At 32.9% G+C, this 10611-nt stretch overlaps 2 protein-coding genes across 2 annotated transcripts in view; one reads left to right on the top strand and one right to left on the bottom strand.

Moving 5' to 3' along the window:
* LOC111410203 (hemiasterlin resistant protein 1-like) overlaps positions 1-2243 on the top strand; it is a 2922-nt gene extending 679 nt beyond the window's left edge. Inside the window, exons 2-5 of the mRNA XM_023040442.1 lie at positions 609-665; positions 911-994; positions 1080-1252; positions 1937-2243. Of these exons, the coding sequence (XP_022896210.1) occupies positions 609-665; positions 911-994; positions 1080-1252; positions 1937-2035 (413 nt within the window). The 3' untranslated portion in view covers positions 2036-2243. The remainder of the gene's footprint in view (positions 1-608; positions 666-910; positions 995-1079; positions 1253-1936) is intronic.
* Positions 2244-2713: 470 nt separating this feature from the next.
* Positions 2714-5563, bottom strand: LOC111410202 (gamma-glutamyl peptidase 5-like). The gene is made up of 4 exons (XM_023040441.1): positions 5166-5563; positions 3335-3484; positions 3083-3250; positions 2714-2993 (listed from the first exon to the last, which is right to left on the bottom strand). Exons 1-4 carry the CDS (start codon positions 5472-5474, stop codon positions 2892-2894), a joined length of 729 nt encoding a protein of 242 aa, XP_022896209.1. The 5' UTR covers positions 5475-5563; the 3' UTR covers positions 2714-2891.
* Between the last annotated feature and the right edge of the window lie 5048 nt (positions 5564-10611).

The raw sequence follows: 10611 nt of genomic DNA, 5'->3' as shown, positions 1-10611 counted from the left end.
CCTCTTGTTTACTGTCAGTATGAAGGAAGAGCGTGATTTAGTTCTTGCAAGCCTTATTTTTATTTAAATTTTGGTTCTATATCTTTGTGCTTGTTTGATAAATATTCTTTGAGAATTAATTCTTTTAAAATGTATTTCTTGATGAATGTGTAGTTAAAGTATGGAAAAGTGGTTTTTTTGGGAGGACGTGGGGTTGAAAATGTGTGTGGGAGAGAAGTGTTTCTCAAAGAATCAAAATCAAAGGGCTTAGTTTGTTTTATGGAAAACATACTTCAGATGGTTGACTTGATAAACACTGAATTTCTTCTTTCTTCCTTCCCTTTTATATTGTGGAGGGTGGGTGAGTGGGTGGGAAATGGCAGGGCTTATTGCAAGATAAAGCTGGGTTTACTGTTTTATTTGTGAAATGTTGATGCAGGTTTGAGATCTCTATTTAAAATGTACATTTATTTACTAACGGATGACTGAAATACTCCCTTATTGCTATGGATGATTTTGTGTCGGCCCTATCTGCTAATTTTTCAATTGACATGCAATGTGGTTCTGTGAGTTTAGGTCTAGCTTTTATAGAAGTCAATTACTTACAAATTTTGCTATCTATTATGAAGGAAGATCTGCACGTCCTGCTCCACGTGCTGCTCCAGCTCGTAATCCTCCTCAGCCAGGTAACTCCATTGATCATTTAAGAATTGTCTGAGAATTAAATTGTTTCCTCGTACAAATAATTTTTGGCCACCTTATAGTCATCTTGGACTTCACCTTCAGAACAAAAAGAGAAAGAAAAACAACAAAATTACCATTTATCTTTAGACTTAAATTTTGTTGGACCCAACATTGCATGTGGTATATAATTTTTTTATATGTACTATTATTCATTTGCTTCACAGCTCACAGCGTCTAATGGTTGCAGTGAATCATGCTCCTCCTCCAGTTCCTGCTCAAGCTAGCAGTGGTGGATCCATGTTTGGAAGCATCGGTTCAACCATAGCCCAAGGTAGAGAAGACATTTTTCCCAAAAATGAGCTGTATGCATGAACGACAACTTTGAATGAATCTCCTTTTTTCTTCAAATTCCATAGGAGTGGCTTTTGGGACCGGAAGTGCAGTGGCACACAGGGCTGTGGATGCTGTTATGGGTCCTCGCACAATTCATCATGAAACTGTTGCTTCTGAAGCAGCTGCACCAGCACCTGCTGCAAACAATATGGGTGGCTCTGATGCTTGTAGCGTGCATTCAAAGGCATTCCAAGATGTATGTCTCCTCTCCTATCATTTTGCAAATCTTTAATTTTTTGAAGCTTATCTGAAACTTGAGCAATAACTGTTCTATCTTGTGACTTTAAATCGAAGTTTGATTTCTTTAAAAAAATTTAAATTAAGATAAAGTAATCTACGACTACAATACTGAAGTGCTGTCTTGAATTCGTAAATCTGTGCCATGGTGACTTGATTCCCTTGTATTCGATTTGGATGGTGTAGTTGTTTGGTAGCCTAATGCTTCTTGTAAATAGATATTTAGCACCTCTAGTATAACACTAGTCCAAGTGGCACTAAGTGTCATTAAATGAAAGGTACAATTAGATGAATTATATAATTTCACCTTTAATTGAACCTGTCACATAATCCCATATAGAGCGATGCTCTAGCACCATAGCATTATTCTATTATAATTTGCAGTAGTATAGTAATTCTAACATACATGGGATGTTGAATCTAACATTTCTGATTTTATATTGGATAGTAACATATTGACCTTATCACATGATACATATGACCTAGACAACATGGCAATCTCTTATTTAAGCTTCATCCCTTTGTGTACGATTTTTTATTTCACTAAATTGATCCGGTTTAACATCTTCACACCAGTTTGCTTTTTGATTGCAAAAGTGAAGTTTCTCAGATTCATATGTTGATCTTTGAATTTTTTTTGCAGTGCTTGAATGGATACGGCAATGACATCAGCAAGTGTCAGTTCTATATGGATATGTTGGCAGAGTGTAGGAGAAACTCAGGTTCTATGATGAGTTCCTAAGTCTGGAATCTCTGCCTCACAAGTTCTCTGATGTATCATTTGTGTTTCTGATGTCTGGGGAATCTTATGAACTACAATTGAGTATTCTTGTCAGTGGACATTTTACCATTGAACATGTTATTGATGTTTTTCAATAAATAATGGTATGAAGATGCAAACACTGTTCAGACATACAATCTTAATGGATATGCATCTACAATTTACTTACGTTTCTTTTTTTTCTTTTCGGTGTTACTTCTAAATATTCCATAGTTTCGAGCCAGGGTATGATGTTCTGTCCTAGATTATATTTTCATTTTTTAATCACTAGATTACTTTGTATTTAGGTTGGTTCTTTTTCATGTTCGGATTAATCCAATTTTAGTGTTTGTGTCGGTTTATTTCAAATCCAGCCTTAACTTAGGTGTACCAATTTATTGGTTTGGCTTGGATTATACAATTCTAAGGGCCATTCTTTTCTGTTCTTTATGTAGACCAAGTTTCTCGTGAACTTTTTATGGAACTCGACTAGATTTTGAATGAAATTTTATTGTGTAGACTTGGTGGTCGCGCCCATGTACATGCTTTTCAAATTTCATTCATTATTCCATGCCACCACTCTGCTAAATAGAAGACCTTGAAGGGTCATATTTAGATAAATTTTCATCAAATATTTGAAAGTGCCCCATTACTCATGCGTTTCCTTTCCCCGTTTTAACATCCTTGTTTTTGTTTCATTCATTGCCCTTTAAGGCACTTTGGGATCCGTACAATAACAATGGTTTTGTAACCAAATTGAAATTGTTTTAAAAAACGAGTACAACGAGGTTTCCCGATTAAAAATGTCTTTGCGAAACTGTCCAATTCCAAGATTCCTTCACAATCTCCCCTTGAGGAAGCCAATGCACAATTTCTTCCATGCCTCTTTGTCTGGCTCATTAGCCTCCAACTTAGACTTGGCTTCTTCAGCAAATGACTCCTATAGATGCATAAAGTCATTCAGGTATAATGTCAAGAATCAGAGGGTTGAAATTCAGGTTTTTTTTTTTTTGAAGATTTAAATTTTACCTCAATGAGATCACGGTGGAGAAGTCGGTCAATGAGGTTGAATAGGATGTCCTTAGTGTACTCAGGGTGACCTTGAATGCCCATAAAATGATCTCCATACCGGAACATTTCAATTCCAGTTTTGTTCGACCTTGCCATCACCTCTGCTTTTGGAGGGAGCTCCCATACCTAATCCATTAGGGTAGAATTTTGAGGTTTTATCATTTTGAGACGAATTTAATGATATTTCAAAGTCGAAAAGGTGGTAGGAACCTCGTCTCTGTGGCACTCAATGATAGATAGGGAAGCAGGCATTTTTAGCGAAGAGAAGATCTTCGATGGCTGTAAATTGATATTTGTGATTCCGATATCCCAGCCTGAACTTGCTCGTCCAATCTTTCCTCCCAAAGCTCGTCCCAATATCTACTAACCAAAACAAAAAAAAAAGGACCACACAAAAGCATAGGTTATAATACATCGCAATTTTGAGTACTATTTGTAGCATTCTTTGTCATCTCCACTTTACATCATAACTAGGAAATGTAGTCTCTCATTCCTCTCAAAATTCATTTTCAATCGTATATTCTTTAATAAAGTAATATTACGTGCAAATTTAAAATTTTTTCTTAATTTTTAATCACACGTTTTCCATCAATCACTATTTAAAATGCATTCTTTCCCTTAAAATGAAGCTCAAACAAAGGCGTAAATTGAGGAGGATCGACTGTGTTTTTTGAGGAGTGGAATGGGGTGGGTGCATTGTGGAGTTTCAATCAAATATTGAGAGCCACACTATATGGTATTTGTTATTTTTTGAATTTATTTTTAATTATATATTTTTTCAATAAAATAAACGTGGACTTGTATATTACTTTCTTTATTATCAAAAAATTTACCACGAAACAGGTCGTATCAAACATAATGACTGATGTACATGCTACAAGAAAAACTCTCACAATTTTCAAATCCCTGTTTGTCTTCCATTCAAATGAAACTTTTTTATTTCACTCATTTTAAATTATATATATTCATATAATAAAATATATTGTTTTTTAGTCACACGCTTTTTAAAAGTCATTATTCCAAAACTTCTTTCCTCCAAGAAAACACGTTAATAACAAGAACTAAGCCCCCGTTTGTCTCTCATTATTTGTTCATTAAAATGAAAAATATAATCGTTATTCATCATATCAAATCACCATATTTGACTTTTTATCTCTTCTCTGGGGTCAGTAAAGACTATATTTTTTATTCTCATTTTTACATTAATGTGTATCAAACGGGACTTAAAATATGTATTGAAACTAGGAGTGGTTAACCTCTACAACCTTATCCCAACACAAGATATTTTGTTATTCCCTTATAAAAATATTATAACTGCAACGTGAAAAAAAGTGGTAGCATCACAATCAAATCCAATTGTACGGCCCTTATATTTTATAATAAAAGGACGAAGGTTTCTAGAAATATATATTCTTTTAATATACTTTATTGTAGCATTCAAATTTATATGTAGCTTGTCAAAAACTCACTTCTAACGCATCTAGATTTATATAACAATTAATTTATTTTATTTTTGTTTAATCTATTTTACCAAATAAAATATACTGGTTAAAATGGACGGCTTTTCAAGAGTTATAGGGTCTATGTAAAGGACACCCAAAAAATTGTCGCCTTTCCTAGGCAAAATGTATTAAGCTGTTTTGGTTCTAATTCTTTCCTCGTTAAAATGAAAAATATGATCGTTATTCATCACATCAGATCATTAAATTTGAATTTGTATCTATTACATAAATTTGTAACGATTATATTTTTCATTCTCATTCTTCTAAAAATGATAAACAAACGGGGCTAAGAAAGTGCACTTAAAAAGTAACAATTTTTTTGAAATACATGTATAATTATTTTGTAAAAAAATGTGTAATTGAAAAAAATAAAATAAAAAATGCATTGTTAAAAAATGAGACTGAAGCAAAAAGGACACCCTCTTAAACATAACAGCTGTACATAGATGAGTTCTAACGAGACATGAATTCAATACTCAATGAACAAACAAAAAACCTCAAAATTCAAAAAGGGACTAAATTGAAAGAAAAAGACATACCTGATGCCCAAAGCAAATACCCAGAACTTTCTTTTTCATTCCGTTCAATTTCTTGAGCAAATTCAAGAGTTTACAGATCCAAAGATCATTGCCATGAGCGTCATTACAGCTTCCTGTGATCACAAATCCGTCGTATTCTCCGACCTTTTCATCTTCTGGAAATTGCCCATTCGATACTCGGAACATGTCCCATGTTTCACCTTCTTCTTCGAGCATTCTTACGAACACCCCGAAATATCCCCCATAGATTTTCTTTACGTAGTCTGAATCATCTGCACAGAGAAGAACAGCAAACTTTTGGCTACCCATTCTCTCTCTGTACGTATATGCTCGCGTGTGTGGAAAGAGAGAGGGGTAGGGGAATTTAGGGCTGACCAATAGCAAGGAGGCTGATATCACCAAAAAACCGACGTATTTATTGTGGTTTATTTATGAGAAAGTTAACAATTATGAATTTACAAACTTATCCTTTATCAAAATTTTAGGGGAAATTGCACATTAGTCCTTAATATTTATCATCAATGTGCTTTTTGTCCCCAACCTTCAATAGAACTTTTTAGTCCTTTAACATTTTGCCCTTGTTTAGCTCATATTTTAATCAGAATCAAAGTCAAACAATTAATATTAGTCACATTTTTCATGGATCCCACAACTTTTCAACTACATATTTCAAAAACTTTTATCAAAATTTACTAAAAATTTAATTTTAATTCCCACCAAACACCCTCTTTGCCATTGAGCCCTTGTTTGAAACTCATTTTTATATCAAAATATATTTTAAATAGTGATTTGATCTCATTTTAATCACATATTCCTCAATAAAATAATATTACACGTAAATTCAAATTTTTTTATTTTTTTAACCATACATTATCTATCATACTACTATTACAAAATGCATTTTTGTGAAAAGAATGGAGTTCAAACCCTTGAAATTATAGTGCTTTATGTCATTTTCTATCTTCTCTTTTCGGTACATTGAAAATGAGCAAAAGCGAGAGAGAGAGAGAGAGAGCCACTCGCTAACTTATAAAAGAAGCAACTTATGTCATGTTGCAAAAAGCGAGAGGCAAATGAATTCGAACAACTTTCTCTTTGCATCACTCTCATATTTGTAATAGAATTCGAACAACTCTTTTTTTGTCTTAATTCGTGGCGTGAACGTCAGGCGGGTCATTCAAGGTATTTCAATATCGAGAACCACTCATTACACTTTTATTATTTCATAAATAGAATCATTCAGGTCCATGTAATTATTGGAATTGAAGCCAAACAGTGGGTTGTGATTCACATTTGATTCTATTCATACTTTTTTTGAAAAAATAAAAATAAATAAATAATGAGTTGATAATACAAACTATTTTCCAAATATCTATCAGAAAAATAATATACCACAAAACATATATTTGAACTTTTTTTTAATTCACCGCAAATATATCACCAAATAGAATCCAATTCCTGTTGTGGCTGTAATGCCTCAAGAAGGATGTGGGGTGGGCAACGCTTAAAGTTTGATCATGAGTGATTAAACGAGAATGATATGGTTCAATTATTCAAATGAATAAATTTGATTTAGTAGGGTACTTATTACTTGGACTTTGCAAATTTGATACTTGTTAGGCCTTGCAAACTAGTAAATTTATTGGGCGCCTAATCATTGAATCGAAGAGAATAAATCGTAAATTTTTTTTAATATAAAATGACATTGTTTCCAGAATTGGTTGTTGACAGTTTCAACCAAGAATCGTTAGAGATCTGATCAATTCTCAATTTCAATTCTTATATATATATATTTTAACAGGATTGAACCTCTATTTCGATTTGGGAAGTTCAACTCCAATTAAAATGCCTATCCCTACTGAATTTGTACATTATGTCATTGAGTTTTTATGGAAAAAAAACAACAATCCTCACATACAACACACGTAGTGAATTTTTTATGGGCAACATTGTTATGCCATTGTTATTTCCATATTTTTTATGTTTATAAAAGTGCGATTTTAAAGGTTTGGGATGAAAAAAAGTTTATTGCTAAAGATTGGAGACTAAATGTGTAATTTTGCCTTTTTTATTATTATTTATTTGCCCTTGAATCCTAGATTAATGTAATTTAACTGCCTTATTTATGCTACTGCAATAGATTACGTGCCACATATATTGTTGGGAAGGTTCAATGAATTTGGACAAGAATTTTGAGGTTTCTACTTTTTGCCATCTTTTCTTTCAAATTCATCCCGCATTTGCCAAGATTTAAGCCCATATTTTAAACGAATTAAAATATAAATTTTTATCGAAGTTAAAACCAACAATTTAATGAGATATCCAATGAGAGTACATATTTCACCAATTTTTATCAAAATCTGTTAAAAAATTTTATTTTAATCTTCACCAAACAGAGACTAACTAATTTTCATTAAAATAATTTGGTCCTTTGAAATATTTCATTTGACGAACGGTTCCAATTTATAGTTAGATTCGACATGATCTGTTTTTCGCTATTTCATTGAGTTGAGTAAGATCTAGGTTCGAATCTAGACGCATTTGCGACTTTAAATATTCTTTCCCCAACTCCTTCAAATTGGGTTGGTTATATACCTATTCATATCGCCGTGTGTGTGTGAGTAGTATTTTAGTTTCATGAATATGTTGCTTGTGAGCTCAAAATGAAAAGAAATGTTTTTGAGCACGAAAAAATGAAAAAAGGTTTAACTTATGTCATTGGATTGAGTTCTAATTTATAAACCATGATTCGAAAGGCGTGTCGACAAATTAATAAGTTGAATTGAACGTAATGATCAACTAAATTTATCATGTACTAATATTTTTCGTATTGTTCATGTATCCAATATCCTCAATCTAACAAAACTACAATCTATCTACTTAGTTTGGTAAGCAACCGTGGTATGCTTTTTAACCTTATTTAATTTTATCTAACCTCATTTAGTATTATGTACCGATCACGCACTTAGATGCCAACCATTCAAATATGGGTCCAATTCAACTACTAGCCCAGTAATTGAGTTCAATATTGACGAGACCGTAAAGTTGGGATCGGATATGAGGGCATCACATATTGTGTAGACAGTGTGCCTAACCTTATTTAATATTATGTACTGAACACGCACTTAGCTCCTAACCACCCGAATATGGGTCCACTTCAACTACTAGCCCCAATAATTGAGTTCAATATTGACCCAACCCTAAAGTTGGGATCGGATATGAGACCATCACATGTTGTGTAGACAGTGTGTCTAACCTGACTTACATCCATGATGTCAATCGGGTGATTGATTCTAGTGCGGTATATCATGTCTCAACGTACAAAAAAATGTTCAAGACTCGTTGAGCCATCAATGGACAATAATTTGTGGTTGCTGACAATTCTTCCACTAGGTCAAGGCCAAAAAAAATCTAGCATTCCCTGTACATGATTAGCTTCCACAAAGCCATCAATAGCTATTACACGTTGAGACCACTGAAGAATACTTACACCGCATAAACAAGCCTTGGAACGATAATAAATACACCATTTTTTATTATATCTCTGTCTTTTTCATTCTTTGGTTAATCTGTCCTAATACCGTCCAATTCAACATATCAAATATGTCCTTTACATAAAATTGTTGGTCTTTTCTTTCCCAAGATGAGTATAATTTATTGAAATTAAGGAATTTAACTTCTGATGCTCTATAAAAATGCTGTCAATATCAAAAAACACAGATACCGTAAACAAATTGAAACCAAGAAATCTCCTAAACATAGCCATTGTATCACAACCCGATTCCAGTTAGAATGTCAGCATGTACCACATCTCCATAGGATGATATAACCACTGGCGGACCCACATGGGGTCAAATGACCTCACAGTTTTTTAGATTTTTTTTTTCTTTCCCTTGCTTAAAATGTAATTTTCTGTCAAGGTAGTGAGCCAACTCAATTAATTTCCCTAGTCCAACACCCAAAAAGCCCAAATCAAAATCCTATTGTAGTAGCATATGGTCTTATTTTCGTTAATGATACGTGGTTCGAAAAAAATTTCATTTTTGACCCCATAGTTCGGACTGTCTGAGTCCGCCCCTGGATATAACATAGAGAGGTATCAGGATCTCACCCGAATAAAATCTAAGAACAAAAAGGTCGTCTACAAAAGATTAATGAAGTACAATAGAAACTTACTCCCTGGCTGTAAATACATGTAGAGTGAGCTCCACAGCACATCTTGAATGACATCTTCGATACTGAGATTCAAAGGACTCGAAGCTTTTTGACTCCTCTTTTCCATCATTCGTTACAAAACGATACGATTTTCTCATACACAATTTGACCTAGCAAATGCAATGTCTGAATAACTCCCTGATCAAATCTGATCACAGATATTGGAGAAAATTCTGATTAGTATTGAAACTTACCATACATCTCATTGTCATAATTTATAGTATTCTAAATAAACGAGTCCAAATGCTATACAAATGTAGTCTCCAAATTATGCCATTCGATACAGACATTCGCGTATCTCTATTTATCCAGCAACAAATTCAGATGCCATTTCGATCAGACTCTTCTTGTTCTGAAGTCGCAAAATCATAGCCATTGCTTCCTCTGCAGCAGTAACAGAAGCTGCCCTTTCTTTCTCAAGTGCTGCATAAGCTGCATTTGCTCTCTTCCTCTCAATTTTCACCAGTTTCCTCAATTCTGTAATGTCAAATTCTTCAACTTTATCACCGAACTCTTTTTCATCATCATCATCACACATTCTACATATAAACTTAAAACTTTTTCTCTACTTTTTAACCGCACATTCTCCTAAAACACAATTTATAACTTTTTTTTTTTTTAAGAGAATGGCCACCAAATGGGGGCTAATTGTTTTATGAAACTTTTATCATAGATATTTGGTAAATTTACCAGCACAATTGACCATGTGACGATTTGCTTGGTTTTATAAAATTTTATTTCTTTCACCTTTACAAGGATTCTTTATCAAAGTGATTCTAAATATTATGATCTGATTTACTGAAATAATAATTAAAAATTAATTAAGTTAATTAATTGTCAAAGCAGAACCGTATTAAATTAATTTAATATTTTAAGAAAAGTACTCAAATTGTATTCTATGATGCTAATACTACTTACAGAATAATGAAGTATTAAAAGTTTGTAATTAAGATTTATTAAATAAATCCAGTATTAAACATTGTAATAAACGAAAAAATTTAACATATAAAATATAATACCATTTGTTTATCATAAACTTCATTTTATTTTTTTCTCCCTTTCATGACATAATTGAAGTATCAATTATAATAATATTATTTACACAATTAAAATTGATTGAAAATTTCTTTGTTCTGTGTCATAGTTCATTCAGTTTTAGAAATTTTCTACGGGTTGATAATTATTCTTCCTTACTGCTATTTCCTAGTGGCAGCAGTTTCATTGTTCAGTA

The sequence above is a fragment of the Olea europaea genome, chromosome 15 (assembly GCF_002742605.1).
Source record: "Olea europaea var. sylvestris chromosome 15, O_europaea_v1, whole genome shotgun sequence".
NCBI lineage: Eukaryota > Viridiplantae > Streptophyta > Magnoliopsida > Lamiales > Oleaceae > Olea > Olea europaea.
This window is presented reverse-complemented; position numbering and strand designations above follow the sequence as displayed.